Source organism: Bubalus bubalis, chromosome 20 (genome assembly GCF_019923935.1).
Source record: "Bubalus bubalis isolate 160015118507 breed Murrah chromosome 20, NDDB_SH_1, whole genome shotgun sequence".
NCBI lineage: Eukaryota > Metazoa > Chordata > Mammalia > Artiodactyla > Bovidae > Bubalus > Bubalus bubalis.
This window is the reverse complement of record NC_059176.1, coordinates 64,205,641-64,225,743: the sequence shown is the minus strand read 5'-3', so window position 1 is coordinate 64,225,743 and position 20,103 is coordinate 64,205,641. Positions and strand designations below refer to the sequence as shown.

General features: G+C 40.8%; 1 protein-coding gene across 3 annotated transcripts in view; it reads left to right on the top strand.

Moving 5' to 3' along the window:
* CERS3 (ceramide synthase 3) overlaps positions 1–20,103 on the top strand; it is a 149,678-nt gene that overhangs the window by 45,821 nt on the left and 83,754 nt on the right. For all 3 annotated transcript variants that reach the window (XM_044932851.2, XM_044932853.2, XM_044932852.2), the window contains 3 exons: positions 1,815–1,933; positions 15,080–15,137; positions 15,825–15,875. In XM_044932851.2, coding sequence (XP_044788786.1) covers positions 1,815–1,933; positions 15,080–15,137; positions 15,825–15,875 — 228 coding nt within the window. The remainder of the gene's footprint in view (positions 1–1,814; positions 1,934–15,079; positions 15,138–15,824; positions 15,876–20,103) is intronic.

Genomic DNA, 20,103 nt, shown 5'->3' with positions numbered 1-20,103 from the left:
AACATTTTGAAGATAAATTCAGATAATTCCAGGCAAGGCCCTCCTTGCTGTGGCCCTGACCACATCTTTCCTCCTCATCTGTCTGTATGTTTCTACCCTGCAAGACCTCTTTCTGTCCTTTGAGTACTCCCAGCTCCTCTGTGCTCTCATCCCCAGATGACTTCACATGCTGCCAGGACACTTCCCTTCTTCAGCTTCTCCTTCTTGGGACATTTTTCAGGGTTTAGCTTAAGTATAACTTCCAGGAATTGCCTACATGAAGTTAGGTCCCATGGTACCCTGACCTTCCCCTCTTTCAGTGCTCATCATAATTTATTAGAATTCTTTGTTGCATTTTCTGACTTCCTTACCAGACAGACTTTACCTCATGAAGGGGAGGCGCCGTAAATGCTAATCTTGTTCATTCAGATCTTCGGTGCCAAGCACAATGCCTGCAGGAAATACTCACCCATGAATAGCTGCCAATTTAGGGCCATCAAAAACACAAAAACAAACCAAAACAACATAGAACAGGAGGTGAAACTTTGGCCTATAAAATAATAGTGTTAGAGATGACAGTTTACAGGGAAACAGTATAATATGTCTTGTCTATATTTTGTTTTGCTTTCTTTCTCTTCAGATTAAGTAATAGGCTTGCGGTTATCTCTGGGTCGGGAAGATCCCCTGGAGAAGGGAATGGCAACCACTCCAGTGTTCTTGCCTGGAGAATCCCATGGACAGAGGGGCCTGGTCAGATACGACTGAAGTGACTGAACATGCATTAAGTTAGGAGTAAACTGAAATATTTCTTGTACTCAGCATTGCAAAATGAGAGATCAAGAAGACTGGTATCTCAAAAAAATTACAGAGCTTATTTCCTTGTGGAAGTGGAAAGTACTGTAGGTCTAGCATGTAAAACATGCCCGTGTTGAAAGAACACAGCTTAAAATACCACCAGGAAGCAGAGCTGCTTCTATCAGTCATTTGGGGTTCTTGTTTGGCCCTGGGAGAACTTCACATTTGTAATCTTTGAGCAAATCTATCATCCACATTGTTTTCAATTGTAAACCATAACCTGCAACTTCTGCCTTCCAGAAGAGAAGCAGTCATCATTATTATAATCTGTAATCCTTATTTTTTACAATTGGAATTATTTAAGGTTGGTTTAAAACATGCGGCTGTTGTTGTTTAGTCGCTAAGTCATGTCTGACTCTGTGCAACCCTGTAGACTGTAGCCAGCCAGGCTCATCTGTCCATGGTATCTCCAGGCAAGAATACTGGAGTGGGTTGCCATTTCCTTCTCCAAAATAGGCTGTGCATATGATTAAATGTGAAAGTTTTGGATCTATTAGAAACATTGTATGAAATGACAGAAAGGGCAGGAGCCTAAGTTCATATCCTCACTTTGCTACTAGTTTTAGGTCTTGGACAAGCTGTTAAAACTCTTGGAGTCCCATTTTTCTCACAGGAAAAAATACAGAGATTGGGTTTGATTGACATCTTAAACTATACTACTCTACGTGCAACATAGGAGGCCCTAAATAAAATTGGCTGAAGAAGTGAGCCATGTATGGAACTTGAATGTATGGGTTGCTACCAACTTACGGAAAATTGGTCTTTCTTAGCAACTGAGTTTTCTGGGAATTAACATTCTCTCTGTTTTGGGTTGGGTGTGTGTGACTCCATGACAAAAGGGGTAAATGCACTGGCCCAAGGTTTAATGCAGAATCGCTCTCATCTCCACAAATGCTTGTAACTCGGTCTCAGTGTCTCTTGCTTGCCTGCCAGCCTACTCTGCTCTTAAGCACTCACTCATTTGTTTCATCCCCTTTCAGACTGATATTTATGGACTGGCAAAGAAGTGTAACTTGACAGAGCGCCAGGTTGAAAGATGGTTTAGGAGTCGGCAGAATCAAGATAGGCCTTGCAGGATGAAGAAATTCCAGGAATCTTGGTAAGAAGGATAGTTAAAGCTTTTCAAATGGTACCATTTTGTATGGAGCAGAACAGTCATCTCAGAAAGAATCCTGAGGTTGCAGCAGCAGAAGGGTTTGAGCCTGCTCTATCACTTACCAATCAAGAGTTTGATACTAGCCACTCATCCACCTCTTGTGCTTCACTTTCCTTCTTTATCAAACAAGGTAAGATATGAGCTGTCTCAGTTAAACAGGAGATATATTATGTACTTATCTTGAAGTCCAGAAAAATCATAAAAATGTCTTAACTGGTGTTTATCTTTTCTGGGGTAGCACTTGGCCCTAGCTCACTAGACTATCGCCTGTTTCCAATCACATTGTAGTTATTCTGTCACATTATAAGAGCAGAGAAGGTCTGAGAGGGCCTGTCCTCCTCTCAATACTGGTGGAGAGGACTTCTTTCTGTCTCAACTTGACTCTTACCCTACTCCTGCTTGTGGACTGGACAACCAGTTCCTCTCGGTTTCCCCACCGGTTTAGCAGGAGGTCTGGATGGACTGGGCACCACATAGAGTTTTTGCATATCTGGCTACTTCAGATACATTCCGAGGGCAGTGTGACTGTATCACACTTATTTTTGGCTTTATTAAAATTCTGCTTTTTCCTCTTCTTCAGAGTATTATAGTACTTGAGTATATATATATATATATATATATATATATATATATTTAGTACTTTTCCCTTGGTGGCAAAAACTGACACCTGTGCCAAAACGAGGGTCTAGGTCATTGCTATTACTTTGTTGTTCTTCTTTACATCCAGACCAATAAATGTTAGTTGGGTTGTGTGTGATGCCAAACTCTACATACCAATAGCATTCCTTCATTTTGCCTATTTCTTAAGGTCCTAAGATTGCCTAATGACTTTCACCAGTTTTGATGGTGAAATAGATAGGGATTTGGTATAAGACTCTCAAAGAAATCAAACCTGTGAGAGGCTAAACTTTAATGACTTTCTTTAACTACCTATACATTCCTGAGTACAGTCATCCAACTGTGAGACTGGTGATGTATATTTAGAGGCACAGATCAATTCTTCATAGTGTCTTCGAGATAAACTGCCGGGGTCCAGCCCCGGTTGGATCCAGGGATTCCCTTGGGAGGACGGCGTTGGCAAAAAGGATAGCACAGCAGAGAGATCAGAGGCATGAACTAATTGGTTTACACAGAAAGCCAATAAAACCTGTGACATCAGGTTTGCACTGACCACGGAGGCCACAGCCGCCCTCTCAAATCGCGGAAAGTGCCCCACCTTAGGCACCTTCTCGAGTGGGTCTTAGAAGCCGGGGCAAATAAGTGGTCTCAGAGGGCCCCCGCACTCCAAATTAGTCATCCTGAAGGAAGAACAGAGAAGAAAAGGAGAGAAAAGGAAACAAGAAAGAACGACATGGGGAGACCAAGCTTGATGAGCATGGCCCACAACTTTATTTTCCAAAGTAGCTTTTATACCTCAAGTTGTGCATTGAGGATAATAGAGGGTGTAGAGCCATGCAAGGTCAGCAGTCCTTGACTCTATATCGAAGCCAGGCTTTCTTTCTGCAAACTTTCTGGCCAGGAGGCCTGTTAACATTTTATGACCCTTTCTTCTGAATAATGGTTGGTCAATCAGAAAACTTATTTTCTCTAAAGGTGATTGTTCTAAAGTCAGGCGCCACCCTCCAAAAGCATTAGATAAAGTTGCATTCCTATAAGGCAAAAGTGTGGTGGGCTATAACAAGAAAAGAATTAACTCAAGGGTCCAAGGTTACAAACATTAAAGCTACTACTTACATTTCTATATACCAACTATATTAATCAATACACTCCCAGGGACACAGTAGGTAAGGGATATGGAAACTTGGCAGCAAGCATTAGCTCAACAAAGAAATCCTCTACTAGTTCTATTCTAACAATTTTAACTCTCTGAGAAGCTCTGTATTGTTAGAATATCTTAAGCTTCCCATGCCTCTCCTGGTTGGAAGGCTGTGAGCAATCACATGCGTAGCTGCAGGAGTCCGAACAAACCTGTCAGGCAAGCTAGAAAGTCATCAGAGGGCTTTGAATTGAAACACTCCTATTATGCCCAGGAGGCTTATTAAGTAGAGCTCTAAATTGATTTTCTTCAGAGAAAGGTGGTCGGGGATAGCCCCCCCTTTAATGTCAGAAGAGTTGGTGAAAGTCGTGAAATAGTAAAACAGACAGGTTTTGGTTTTGGGGTAGATGCTCAGGCAGGTCCAGGGGGCCTCTCGAGTTCTGATTCGCCTTTGCATGTCAGATCCTCTCCGCATGACCTTTGTCATGGATGGGAACTCCTGTACTGGCTCCCAGCAATAAACTTTTTTTTTTTCTCATCATGGGCTTCTGTTGCCTTTCCCACAGTAGCTGGAGGTGTATGACATGGTTTGTTTTCTAACTGTTTATCTCTGAGTTTTAGCCCTTGCGAGATTAGTTAATATTGGGTTGCCACTATGTCAGCTTGGCCCAGGTGAATCTCTCTTGACGATCACTACAAAACACTACAAAGTGGAACTGGTTTCACGTTATATCTTCCTGTTTTTCTGTTATCATTTATCCTCTCTAGCAAATGACTCTTTATCTTAAATAAAGTCCCAAGCAGGGACCATGTCTCTCCCAGAGCTGAATCATATTCCAGTGAAGGAGTATGGTAATTTCTTATAAATCATAGTGCCTTACAGTTTATAAATAATCTTGGTTTGATCCTCCCTGCCTCTCACAGTGTGGGGCAGTCAGGGAAAGTGGGGCTAGACTTGTTTGAGAAATGAGAAACTGCACATTATCTAATTGCCCTCAGATATTCTGACTCCTGTGTGGCCCCTGCTACCTAGTGCTGACCTCTCAGAAGCAGGGGCCCCCACATGTCAAGTAACTGGGTCAGAAGAGTCCAACATTGGGAGTCTGGCTGTCAATGAGTCCACTGAGAGTCAGCCACAAATTTCAGGTCAGGGAAGGGAATTATGAGTTGCCATTATCAATCGTCAGGCAATGCAGAGGGTTGTGTGGACCATCTTCATAGTATGTGGAACTATCCTAGATCCTGTGGACATGTAGATTTTAAGAGGGAAGTAGAAGTGGAAAGTATGTCACTGGCCCAAAGCAACTAATTGGGGAGATAACACTATCACTTATGAAACTACAACATCTGTTGTTCCATTCCATCCAGACCATAGCACACGGTCTGCACAGAGCCCACAGTCTACACATAGTCTATACATGGCACACAGTCTATAGTCATGTTCAGATGTACTCTGGGCATTCAGAGGAGATGGTGTCAGCAGGGCTGGATACATTAGACAAAAGCTTTCTAGAGGTCAGGCATAAGCTGGACCTTGAGGGATGGGTCAGATTTCCACAAGAAAAGAAAGCATGATTTGAGGGCAGCATATTTTAAGTAAGGCAAAGACAGGAAGCAGTACAGTGTATTTAGGAGACTGAAGTGAACCCACAAATAAAATTTAAGCTTTACCTTATTGTTTAGCAGGACATAGGAATTCACAAATTTCCTATGTCAGTGAATTATTAAAAGTTATTATGGATCAAATAAATAAACTAAAGCAAAATGCAAAGCTCTTTAATTGTATAGGGACCGCACTTTATTCCCTCAGCTGTGAGATGTGCTACAGGAAACATAGCAAGACATACCTAGCCCCAGGCATTTTAGAAATCTCAGGAAACTTCACTTCAGTTCAGTTCAGTCACTCAGTCGTGTCCGACTCTTTGTGACCCCATGAATCACACCATGCCAGGCCTCCCTGTCCATCACCAACTCCCGGAGTTCACTCAAACTCATGTCCATCGAGTCAGTGATGCCATCCAGCCATCTTATCCTCTGTTGTCCCCTTCTCTTCCTGTCCCCAATCCCTCCCAGCATCAGAGTCTTTTCCTATGAGTCAACTCTTCGCATGACGTGGCCAAAGTATCGGAGTTTCAGCCTCAGCATCGGTCCTTCCAATGAACATCCAGCACTGATTTTCTCTAGGATGGACTGGTTGGATCTCCTTGCAGTCCGAGGGACTCCCAAGAGTCTTCTCCAACACCACAGTTCAAAAGCATCAATTCTTCAGTGCTCCTCTTTCTTCACAGTCCAACTCTCACATCCATACATGACCACTGGAAAAACCATAGCCTTGACTAGTCGGAGCTTTGTTGGCAAAGTGATATCTCTGCTTTTCAATATACTATCTAGGTTTCTCATAACTTTTCTTCCAAGGAGTAAGCATCTTTTAATTTCATGGCTGCAATCACCATCTGCAGTGATTTTGGAGCCCCCCAAAATAAAGTCTGACACTGTTTCCACTGTTTCCCATCTATTTCCCATGAAGTGATGGGACCAGATGCCATGATCTTCATTTTCTGAATGTTGAGCTTTAAGCCAACTTTTTCACTCTCCTCTTTCACTTTCATCAAGAGGCTGTTTAGTTCCTCTTTACTTTCTGCCATAAGGATGGTGTCATCTGCATATCTGAGGTTATTGATATTTCTCCCAGCAATCTTGATTCCAGCCTGTGCTTCTTCCACTCCAGCATTTCTCATGATGTACTCTGCATAGAAGTTAAAGAAGCAAGGTGACAATATACAGCCTTGACGTACTCCTTTTCCTATTTGGAACCAATCTGTTGTTCCATGTCCAGTTCTAACTGTTGCTTCCTGATCTGCATACAGGTTTCTCAAGAGGCAGGTCAGGTGGTCTGTATATTCCCATCTCCTTCAGAATTTTCCACAGTTTATTGTGATCCACACAGTCAAAGGCTTTGGTATAGTCAATAAAGCAGAAGTAGATGTTTTTCTGAAACTCTCTTGCTTTTTTGATGATCCAGCAGATGTTGGAAATTTGATCTCTGGTTCCAGCCTTTTCTAAAACCAGCTTGAACATCTGGAAGTTCACAGTTCATGTATTGCTGAAGCCTGGCTTGCAGAATTTTGAGCACTACTCTACTAGCGTGTGAGATGAGTGCAATTGTGCGGTAGTTTGAACATTGTTTGGCATTGCCTTTCTTTGGGATTGGAATGAAAACTGACCTTTTCCAGTCCTGTGGCCACTGCTGAGTTTTCCAAATTTGCTGGCATATAGAGTGCAGCACTTTCACAGCATCATCTTTCAGGATTTGGAATAGCTCAACCGGGATTCCATCACCTCCACTAGCTTTGTTCATAGTGATGCTTTCTAAGGCCCACTTGACTTCACATTCCAGGATGTCTGGCTCTAGGTCAGTGATCACACCATCATGATTATCTGGGTTGTGAAGCTCTTTTTTGTACAGTTCTTCTGTGTATTCTTGCCACCTCTTCTTAAAATCTCCTGCTTCTGTTAGGTCCATACCATTTCTGTCCTTTATTGAGCCCATCCTTGCATGAAATGTTCCCTTGATATCTCTAATTTTCTTGAAGAGATCTCTAGTCTTTCCCATTCTGTTGTTTTCCTCTATTTCTTTGCATTGATCGCTGAGGAAGGCTTTCTTATCTCTCCTTGCTATTCTTTGGTACTCTGGATTCAGATGCTTATATCTTTCCTTTTCTCCTTTGCTTTTTGCTTCTCTTCTGTTCACAGCTATTTTTAAGGCCTCACCAGACAGCCATTTTGCTTTTTTGAATTTCTTTTCCATGGGAATGGTCTTGATCCCTGTCTCCTGTACAGTGTTACGAACCTCCGTCCATAGTTCATCAGGCACTCTGTCTATCAGATCTAGTCCCTTAAATCTATTTCTCACTTCCACTGTATAATCATAAGGGCTTTCATTTAGGTCATACCTGAACGGTCTAGTGGTTTTCCCCACTGTCTTCAATTTAAGTCTGAATTTGGCAATAAGGAGTTCATGATCTGAGCCACAGTCAGCTCCTGGTCTTGTTTGTACTGACTGTATAGAGCTTCTCCATCTTTGGCTGCAAAGAATATAATCAGTCTGATTTCGGTGTTGACCTTCTGGTGATGTCCATGTGTAGAGTCTTCTCTTGTGTTGTTGGAAGAGAGTGTTTGTTATGACCAGTGCTTTATCTTGGCAAAACTCTTATCAGTCTTTGCCCTGCTTCATTCCATATTCCAAGGCCAAATTTGCCTGTTACCCTAGGTGTTTCTTGACATCCTACTTTTGCATTCCAGTCGCCTATAATGAAAAGGACATCTTTTTGGGGTGTTAGTTCTAAAAGGTCTTGTAAGTCTTCATAGAACCGTTCAACTTCAGCTTCTTCAGCGTTACTGGTTGGGGCATAGTCTTGGATTACCGCAGTATTGAATGGTTTGCCTTGGAAACGAACAGAGATCGTTCTATTGTTTTTGAGATTGCATCCAAGTAGTGCATTTCGGACTCTTTTGTTGACCATGATGGCTACTCCCATTTCTTCTAAGGGATTCTTACCCACAGTAATAGATATAATGGTCATCTGAGTTAAATTCACCCATTCCAGTCCATTTTAGTTTGCTGATTCCTAGAATGTCTATGTTCACTCTTGCCATCTCCTGTTTGACCACTTCCAATTCCAGGTTCCTATACAATATTGCTTTTACAGCATTGGACCTTGCTTCTATCACCAGTCACATCCACAACTGGGTATTGTTTTTGCTTTGGCTCCACCCCTTCATTCTTTCTGGAGCTATTTCTCCTCTGATCTCCAGTAGCATATTGGGCACCTACCGACCCGGGGAGTTCCCCTTTCATTATCCTATCATTTTGCCTTTTCATACTGTTCATGGGGTTCTCAAGGTAAGAATACTGAAGTGGTTTGCCATTCCCTTCTCCAGTGGACCACATTCTGTCAGACCTCTCCACCATGACCTGCCCGTCTTGGGTGGCCCCACACTGCATGGCTTAGTTTCATTGAGTTAGACAAGGCTGTGGTCCATTTGATCAGATTGGCTAGTTTTCTGTGATTATGGTTTCAGTGTGTCTGCCCTCTGATACCCTCTTGCAACACCTACCGTCTTACTTGGGTTTCTCTTACCTTGGATGTGGGGTATCTCTTCAGGGCTGCTCCAGCAAAGTGCAGCTACTGCTCCTTACCTTGGACAAGGGGTATCTCCTCACAGCTGCCCCTCCTGACCTCGGGCGTGGGGTAGCTCGTCTTGGTCACCACCCCTGACCTTAGGCGAGGGGTAGCTTGCAGGAGACATAAGAGATGCAGGTTCAGTCCTGGGGTGAAGAGGAACAGGAATAGCAACCTGCTCCAATATTCTTGCCTGGAAAGTTTCATGGATAAAGGAGCCTGGCAGGCTATAGTCCATGCTGTCACAAGGAGTCTAACATGACTAAGCATGCATGCACACAATTTCCAAGTACCTGGTGTGTCTTGTGCTGGTGGGAGGCATTCTCTTGCTGGGTGGACCACCACTTGCCCGGCTGGCCACTGGGCAGGTCCACCGCCTTCTCCATCCTGCCCTGCCACCATGGAGAACCATGTCTGTCCTGTCTCATGTCGCCCAAGTTCCCGCTGTCCAGCTCCTCCCTGATCTCACTCAGCAGGCCTTCATCTTTCAGCTTTGCCATCTTTGTCTAACCAGTCAATTTGTTTTTTTCCAAGAGGTTTTTTTCATCCCTCACAATTATGTTCATCTCAGCCATTCCTGGAAAAAAGGACATTTTACTGCCTTAGGTTCATCTGAAGCAAGGAAAATTAGTGAAGAACAATTAGTCAATTGCTTCACAATTAGTGAAGCACAGCAGCTCCCAAGGTTTTTGGTTTCAGGACCCCTTTGTTCTCTTAAAAGCTATTACAGACCCCAAAGTGCATCTGCTTGTGTGAGTTATACCTATTGATGTCCACTGTACTAGAAATGGAAATTAAAATATAAGACTACACAAGCACGTATGTCATCAGCTATCAGAGCAATGATACCATCACAGAACATGTAGCCTCTGGGAAATGCCACTGGACACTTGGGAGGAAATGAGCGTAAGAAATAAGACAAATAACATTTCATTATCATTGTGAAAGTGTTTGATGTCAGAGATCCCTGACTTTGAGAACCCCTGAAATAGTGTAATAGACCTGATAGGGCTGGTTCGGGAGGATGTGAAGCTTGGATTTTATTTTTGTATCTGATTGGGACAGATTTTATTTTCTTGGGTTCCAGTATCACTGTGGATGGTGACTGCAGCCATGAAATTAAAAGATGCTTGCTACTTGGAAAGAAAGCCATGCCAAACCTAGACAGAATGTTAAAAAGCAGTGACATCATTTTGCCAACAAAGGTCCGTATAGTCAAAGCTACGTTTTTTCCATCTGTCATGTATGGATGTGAGAGTTGGACCATAAAGAAGACTGAACACCAAAGAATTAATGCTTTTGAATTGTGGTTCTGGAGAAATCCCTTGACAGTCCTTTGGACTGCAAGGAGATCAAACCATTCAATCCTAAAAGAAATCAAACCTGAATATTCATCGGAAGGACTGATGCTGAAGCTCTAATACTTCGGCCATCTGATGCAGCAAGCTGACTCATTGGAAAAGATCCTGATGCTGGGAAAGATTGAAGACAAAAGGAGAAGCAAGAGGCAGAGGATGAGATGGTTGGAGGGTATCACCGACTCAATGGACATGAATTGGGGCAGACTCCGGGAGATAGTGGACAGGGAAGCCTGGCGTGCTGCAGTCCATGGAGTTTCAGAGTCGGACATGACTTAGTGACTGAACAACAATACTGATTTTTACTGTACAGTCTTGGGTGAATTATGTGATCTCTCTGAAGTTGAGCATTCTTTAGTCTTCATCTCATCTACCTTTTAGTGTTGTTGTGAGAACCAAGCAACAACCCACAAAAGGAGCTACTTCATAAGCTTGTTGTAAAGAAGAAAATATGGCATCACACAAGTATCTTAGCATGGTTCCTGAAACTAGATTAAGAATCAATACATGTTTGAGACACAAATGATACGAGATGTGCCGCCACACTTACGGCTTCCTTTGGGCCTGACAGATCTCTTCTTCTTCTTTTTGTACTTCTTGTTTGGCCAAAATAATTAAGGATCAAGGAAATGCTCTCTACATTTAAGCACGTGGCTTTGTTGAACCAGCGGTAAATGAAACAAGTGGGAACAAGTCTCATCTGGCTCACTTTGTGGTTCAACTTTCTGAGTAATTGAACCCTACATTTTTCCTTAATCAAAACAAGCAATGAAGGAAAACCATCATGTAGCTTAGAAGCAGTGACAGTTTTCCGGAAACACTACTGGATTCAGGGTTCAAAGACCTACGTTACTGACTTGACTGTGTCACTGCTTGGCTGTGTGAACTGAGGAATGGCCTCCAGTTTAGTTCAGTTCAGTTGCTCATTCATGTCCAACTCTTTGTGTTCCCATGGACTGCATCATACCAGGCCTCCCTGTCCATCACCAATTCCCAGAGCCTACCCAAACTCATTCCAAAATCATTGGCATCAGTATAATCATCCAACCATCTTATCCTCTGTCGTCCCCTTCTCCTCCTGCCCTCAATCTTTCCCAGCTTCAGGGTCTTTTCAAATAAGTCAGCTCTTTGCATCAGGTGGCCAGAGTATTGGAGTTTCAGCTTCAACATCAGTCCTTCCAATGAACACCCAGGACTGATCTCCTTTAGGATGGACTGGTTGCATCTCCTTGCAGTCCAAGGGACTCTCAAGAGTCTTCTCAAACACCACAGTTCAAAAACATCAATTCTTTGGTGCTCAGCTTTCTTTATAGTCCAACCCTCACATCCATACATGACTACTGGAAAAACCATAGCCTTGACTAGATAGACCTTTGTTGGCAAAGTAATGTCTCTGCTTTTTAATATGCTGTCTAGGTTGGTCATAACTTTCCTTCCAAGGAATAAGCATCTTTTAATTTCATGGCTGCAGTCACCATCTACAGTGATTTTGGAGCCCAGAAAATAAAGTCAGCCACTGTTTTCAATGTTTCCCCATCTATTTCCCATGAAGTGATGGGACCAGATGCCATGATCTTAGTTTTCTGAATGTTGAGCTTTAAGCCAACTTTTTCACTCTCCTCTTTCACTTTCATCAAGAGGCTCTTTAGTTCCTCTTCACTTTCTACCATAAGGGTGGTGTCATCTGCATATCTGAGGTTATTGATATTTCTCCTGGCAATCTTGATTCCAGCTTGTGCTTCATCCAGCCCAGCAAAGTAGTAAACATATTCAGAACATCCCAGGTAGTTCAAATGGGAAAGAATCTGCCCACAGTGTGGATGACCTGGGTTTGATCCCTGGGTTGGGAAGATTCTCTGGAAGAGGGCATGGGAACACACTCCAGTATTCTTACCTGAAGAATCCCATGGACAGAGGAGCCTGGTTGGCTAGAGTCCATGGACTTACAAAGAGTTGGACATGACTAAGTGACTAATACACACACACACACACACACACACACACACACACAGATAAACACACACAATATATACGAAAAGTAGGAAGACTGGCTTAATAAGCTGTGTATACTATGTATTCATCACCAACTTTAATAATTATCAACTCAAGGCTGTCCTGTGTCATCTCTGCCCCCGTCCACTTTTCTCTGTTACCAGATTTTTTGGATGTGGATATTTTTCTTTCAATTTTATTGTGATATATTTAACATACAGCACTGTATAAATTTAAAGTGTACAGTATAATGACTTAACTTACGAATGTTGTGAAATGATTACCACAGTCATTTTAGTTAACATCTGCCATCTCATAGATACATAAAGGAAAAAGAAGAAAGAATTTCCTTGTGATGAAAACTTTTTGAACTTAATTTGTTAGCAACTCTCAAATATACCATATAGCAGTGTAAATACAGTCATCATGTTATACATTACATTCACAGTACCAATTTAAGTAATAACTAGAAGTTTGTACCTTTTGATCACCTTCCTCCAGTTACTATTGAAGATCACATTTGAAGCAAATATCAGACATTGTGTGATTCATTTTTAGATTTTGTTTTAGATATTGTGTGTGTGAGTGTGTGTGCTCAGTCATGTCTGACTCTTTGTGACTCCATGGACTGTAGCCCACCAGGCTCCTCTGTCCATGGGATTTCCCAGGCAAGACTACTGGAGCAGATTGCCATTTCCTCCTCCAGTTGATCTTCCCTACCCAGGGGTCAAACCCACATCTGTTGAATCTCCTGCATTGGCAGGCATATTCTTTACCAGTATGCCACCTGGGAAGCCCATTTTAGATATTGTCATACCTTAAAAATGTATTTAATAGCAACAAATATTCAATCAGTATTCAAATTTCCTTGATTGTCTTATACTTTTCTTTATAGTTTGTTTATTTGAATCAGGATCTAAATAAGACCTGTGCATTACAATTGGTCTTTTAAGTGTCTCCTAATCTATATAGTTCCCTCTCCATACATGAGAAAAAAATATTCTTTTAAAATGTGCTTTTCAGAAACATGACTAAAGTCTAGCCACATAGAAACCTTTACACTGGGATTAAATTTGGATGAAGTGAGTAATTAGATAACAGAATTATCAAACAGGTCAGTTTTCATTCCAATCCTAAAGAAAGGCAATGCCAAAGAATGTTCCAACTACCACACAATTGCACTCATTTCACATGCTAGCAAAGTAATGCTCAAAATTCTTCAAGCCAGGCTTCAACAGTATGTGAACCATGAACTTCTAGATGTTCAAGCTGGATTTAGAAAAGGCAGAGGAACCAGAGATCAAATTTCCAAATCCATTGGATCATCAAAAAGCAAGAGAGTTTCAGAAAAACATCTACTTTATTGACTACGCCGAAGCCTTTGACTGTGTGAATCACAACAAACTGTGCATATTAAATATTCCCATATTAAAGATATGGGAATACCAGAACACCTGACCTGCCTCCTGAGAAATCAGTATGCAAGTCAAGAAGCAACACTTAGAACCAGACATGGAAAACAGACTGGTTCCAAATTGGGAAAGGAGTATGTCGAGGCTGTATATTGTCACCCTGCTTATTTAACTTCTATATAGAGTACATCATGCAAAATGTTGGGCTGGATGAAGCACAAACTGGGATTAAGATTGCCAGGTGAAATATCAGTAACTTCAGATATGCATATGATACCACCTTTATGGCAGAGAGCAAAGAACTAAAGAGTCTCTTGATGAAAGTGAAAGAGGAGAGTCAAAAAGTTGGCTTAAAACTCAACATTCAAAAAAATTGAGATCATGGCATCCAGTCCCATCACTTCATGGCAAATAGACAGGAAAACAATGGAAACAGTGAGAGACTTTATTTTCTTGGGCTCCAAAATCACTGCAGATGGTGACCACAGCCATGAAATTAAAAGACGCTTGCTTCTTGCAAGAAAAACTACAACCAACCTAGACAGCATATTAAAAAACAGAGACATTACTTTCCCAACAAAGGTCCGTCTAGTCAAAGCTATGGTTTTTCTGGTAGTCATGTATGGATGTGAGAGTTGGACTATAAAGAAAGCTGAGTGCTGAAGAATTGATGCTTTTGAACTGTGGTGTTGGAGAAGACTCTTGAGAGTCCCCTTCGACTGCAAGGAGAACCAACCAGTCAATCCTAAAGATCAGTTCTGAATATTCATTAGAAGGACTGATGCTGAAGCTGCAGCTCTAGTACTTTAGCCACCTGATGCAAAGAGCTGACTCATTTGAAAAGACCCTGATGTCGGGAAAGATTGAAGGCAGGAGAAGAAGGGGACGACAGAGGATGAGATAGTTAGATGGCATCACCAACTCAATGGACGTGAGTTTGTGCAAACTCCAGGAGTTGGTGATGGACAGGGAGGCCTGGCGTGTTGCAGTCCATGGGGTCCCAAAGCATCAGACACGACTGAGTGACTGCACTGAACTGAATTGATTATCAAACGTCATTTATTGTGTGTCAGGAACTAGGCTAGGCATATTAGTAATAACAATAGCTAACACTGGTTGCTTACTTCATACAAGGCACTATATCATAATTTTTCATATTTTTACATTTGGAGGTAAGTTTTGTTATTTTCGTCTTATGGATGAAGAAATTAAGGCTACTTGAGTTAAGTGACATACTTGAACTTTTAGCCATCCAATAAGTGGCAGAATCAGGATATTAACTTAGATTTTTCTGACTCCAGAATGTGCATTCTTTCTAAACTGTTATACAAAATGTTTTTCTCCTCAGATGTCAGTCACCTTAACAAGTGTTTTATTTCTTTTGGCAGCTGGCGATTTACATTTTACCTAATTATTACCATTGCTGGAATTGCATTTCTTTATGATGTAAGTTTTCTCTCTGATATATCTTTGACTGTAATTTGTCTTTAATTTTAAAAATTCCTGCTTACGAATCCCTTGAGATATACTTTCAATAAGGTAACCAGCTTTTAATCCTCTACTCACTCTCATCACTTGTTTATGAACTTTCATTACTTGCCCATCAGAAATCAAATCTCTCCTTATCATATTCCCTTTGCATTGTCTGTTAAAATAATTATTAAATGATTATCTCATTAAGTGATGTATAAAATTAATAGTAAATTGTTAACAGAAAAAAAGATAACTAGCTTTTGGAGATGTCTCTGAAGATTCTTTTAAGATTTCTCTTAAGATATTTTGTTGCTATGAATATTTCAAGATTTTTTATTGCTACCAGAAGCAGTAATCTAATTGGTCCAGAAACAATTTCATTAGAAGAGGCACTTGTTTGAAATAAATAATTTCCTTTGAGAATCAGGACTTTTATCAATCCCAAACTCACTAGAACTCTTGCATGTCACAGAGGTATTGTATAAGAACAAGTAGAAATACCTGCGGAAGGAGGGAGATACTGCTGGGGGAGCAGGAATGTGATGAAAGTATCTTACTGTTCATGTTTCCTCCCTATCACAGGCATCAGGAAGGGCTTAGGTTTCTGCTGAAATCAGCCTTTGACTCTGAACAGTTTCTCTTGGTTCCTTGCTTTTTCAGAAACCTTGGGTATATGACCTGTGGGAAGTTTGGAATGGCTATCCCAGACAGGTAAGTCCCCCTGATGTAGTCCCTCCCCTCCTCAGCAGCTTGCCCCCCCTGAGTTAGGTCTGAGTCCCTTCCTGCTCTGTGTCCACTTTCATGCAGTCCTTGGTGCTTTGTCTACTGGAGCTTACTCATTCTTATTCGTTATTTACCCATCACTTGTCTCATTCCTTTACTTTGCTTATGGTTAATGTAATTATGTATTTGAGTTTAAATTTACCATCTTACTATATATTTTCTACTTGTATCACTGGATTCATTTCCTTTTTTGGTACTCTCTTATTACTTTTTTTATAGGACAGTGAAGTTTTTAAAATTATTACTCTATTTCTTCCCTAATATTAGCTTTTCAGTTATACAGGCACTAGTGATAAAGAACCTGCCTGTCAGTGAAGGAGATAAGAGACTTGGGTTCAGTCCCTGGGTTAGGACGATTCCCCTGGAGGAGGGCATGGCAACCTACTCCAATATTCTTGCCTGGACCATTCTTACCATGGATAGAGGAGCCTGGCAGACTATAGTCCATAGAGTCTGAAAGAGTCAGACACGACTGAAGTGACTTAGCATGCATGCACACGTTCATTTTCAGTAGTTTTCCAAGAGATTACCTTTTGCATTCTTCAATTCTTAGAGTCTGATACAAATTAATGCTCTTACCTCTTTCCAGTCAGTGAAAGGTCATCAGACTATGCTTATCTCCTTCTTCAAATATTTAAAAGCCTACAAGTCACTACTATAATTGATTTGTAAATGTCAATTTACCCTTTCCTTAATATTATTTGGCATCTTGCATTTCCACACTTTCAACTGGCATTATTATCCTTATGGCTGAAGAAGCCCCTTTGGTTTGCTTGTCTGGAAATGTCATCATTTTACCCTATTTTTTAAAAGGAGTTTTGCTGGGCATAGAATTCTGGGTTACTAGTTATTTTCTTTGAGCACTTTAAAAATGTCATTCCATTGTCTTCTGGATCCCCTCAGTTTCTTTAATTCAGTTGTCCATTTTATTTTTGCTTCTTTGAATGATGTCTTTTTATTCCTCTGTTTTAAACATTTTGTATTTGTCTTTCAGCAGTATGATTGTGATAGGCATAAATGTCGTCTTCTTTGAATTTATCCTGTTTATTGTCCATAGTAATTCTTGAATATGTAGCTTGATGTCTTAAATCCATTTTGAAAAATCCTTAGCTGTTGCTTCTGTTCTCTTTTCTCTCTCCTCTCTTTCTGGAATTTCAGTTTACAAGTGAGCTAATATGCTAGACTTTTACACTAGGTCCCAAATCTCTTACATGCTTTTTCTCATATTTTCTATCCTCTAACTCACTGCTTCAATCTATAGGAACACAGTTCTCCACAGATCTCTTGCATTTCTGCATGTCATATGAAGTGAAACACAGGCTGACTTTTGTTCTGTATTGTCTTTTGAAGGATGTTTGTATGCCAAACAAGCTTGGAAGATGGAGGCAGTCTCTCCTCTGGAACAATAGATATACATGTGATTGTCCATTATGAAAGATTAAGGTTCCCTATTTCAGGGTTCCTCTCTGGTAACAAAACCCACTGCACGTGCAAATGTCAGTTCAGTTCAGTTACTCAGTTGTGTCCAACTCTTTGGACCTCATGGACTGCAGCACGCCAGGCCTCCCTGTCTATCACCAACTCCCGGAGCTTACTCAAATTCATGTCCATCAAGTCAGTGATGCCATCCAACCATCTCATCCTCTGTTGTCCCCTTCTCCTCCCGCTTTCAATCTTTCCCAGCATCAGGGTCCTTTCTAGTGAGTCAGTTCTTCACATCAGGTAGCCAAAGTATTGGAGCTTCAGCTTCAGCATCAGTCCTTCCAATGAATATATAGGACTGATTTCCTTTAGGATAGACTGGTTGGATCTCCTTGCAGTCCAAGGACTATCAAGAGTCTTATTCAACACTACAGTTCAAAAGCATCAATTCTTCGGCACTCAGCTTTTTTATAGTCCAACTCAACATCCATACATGACTACTGGAAAAAGCATAGCTTTGACTAGATGGACCTTTATTGGCAAAGTAATGTCTCTGATTTTTTTAATATGCTGTCTAGGTTGATCATAGCTTTTCTTCCAAGTAGCAAGCATCTTTTAATTTCATGGCTACAGTCACCATCTCCAGTGATTTTGGAGCCCCCAAGATAGTCTGTCACTGTTTCCATTTTTTCCCCATTTATTTGCCATGAAATGATTGGACTGGATGCCGTGATCTTAGTTTTCTGAATGTTGAGCTTTAAGCCAACTTTTTGACTCTCCTCTTTCACTTCCATCAAGAGGCTCTTTAGTTCCTCTTCACTTTCTGCCATAAGGGTGGTGTCATCTGCATACCTGAGGTTATTGATATTTCTCCTGGCAATCTTGATTCCAGCTGTACTTCATCCAGCCTGACATTTCACATGATGTACTCTGCATTTAAGTTAAATAAGCAGGGTGACAATATACAGCCTTGATGATATACTCCTTTCCCAATTTGGAACCAGTCTTATTCCATGTCCAGTTCTAACTGTTGCTTCTTGACCTGCATACAGGTTTCTCAAGAGGCAGGTCAGGTGGTCTGGTATTCCCATCTCTTCAAGAATTTTCCAGTTTATTGTGATCCACACAGTCAAAGTCTTTGGCATAGTCAATAAAGCAGTAGATGTTTTTCTGGAACTCTCTTGCTTTTTTGATGATCCAATGGGTGTTGGCAATTTGATCTCTGGTTCCTCTCCCTTTTCTAAATGCAACTTGAACATCTGGAAGTTCTCAGTTCATGTACAGTTGAAGCCTGGCTTGGAGAGTTTTTAATATTAGTTTGATAGTGTGTGAGAGAGTACAATTATACAGTAGTTAAAACATTCTTTGGCATTGCCTTTCTTTGGGATTGGAATGAAACCTGACCTTTTCCAGTCCTGTGGCCACTGCTGAGTTTTCCAAATTTGCTGGCATATTGAGTGCAGCACTTTCACAGCATCATCTTCCAGGATTTGAAATAGCTCAATTGGAATTCCATCATTTCCAGTAGCTTTGTTCATAGTGATGTTTCCTAAGGCCCACTTGACTTAGCATTCTAGGATGTCTGACTCTAGGTGAGTGATCACACCATCGTTGTTATCTGAGTTTTGAAGATCTTTTTTGTGTAGTTTTGTGTGTTCTTACCACCTCTTCTTAATATCTTCTCCTTCTGTTAGGTCCATACCATTTCTATCCTTTGTTGTGCCCATCTTTGCATGAACTGACCCTTTTGTTTAGCCGTGGGAATTGGAATGGGAGAACTGGCCCAAATATTGTTATTCTGGCAACTGTAGTACTGTGAACAGTAAACTATCCTTTATCTCTGACCCAGGAGTCTCATATATCCAACCAGCATTCATGGAACTGTGGCAAGATAACTTGCAAGTAGGGTAAAATCTCAGACACTTCACAGCTCTGGATATTTTCTACTGCATATCCTCCAGATCACTAGTACATTTTTCAGCAGTGTCTAATCTACTCTGAAGCACATCCTTTGAGTTCTCAATTTTAGTTATGGTATTTTTCAGTTCTCAACTTTTCACTTAATTCTTTTCTGTGGATTCCAGTTCTCTTATAAAAATTCTCACTAATTTTTAAAAATAACCTTAAAAACCTAGTTAATTTTAAAAGTCATTTTAAAGTCATAGCCTGATAAATCCAATACCTTGATCACCTATTTTCTTTCTTATCCCTGTTTCCTTTTGCTTGATAACTTTTGGTTGAATGATAGACACTGCATATGAAAAATTATACTTAGGAATGATATTATCTACCTCCTGAGTGGACTTATTTTTGCTTCTGTTAAGCAGTTAGAGTTGAGACAGATCATCTTAAGTTTTATATGTTTTGAAGTGATTTTATGTGAATTCCAGTCTTTGTAAGGGCAGATGTATTTATAACTCATCTGTATTTCTAGGGCATTCTCTTACAGTGGTTTTAAATAAAAGCTTATAGTATTTACAAGGACTCCTTTTCCTTGGCTGGCCCTGAACATCAGTTTGCTTCATTGCACTGTGAGATTGCCAAAAGTCCTACTTAACTTCTGCTTAGGAATCTGAGCTGGTGTTTTCTAGAAACTCTCTTTCATTTGTTTCAATTGCACATTTTCTATGTTTGAAATAACATTGTGTTTGAATATCTAGATATTTTCTCTTCACTATATTTTTAAGATAAAGGAATGTTTATACCTCAGAGAATATAGAGTGTATAGAGTCTC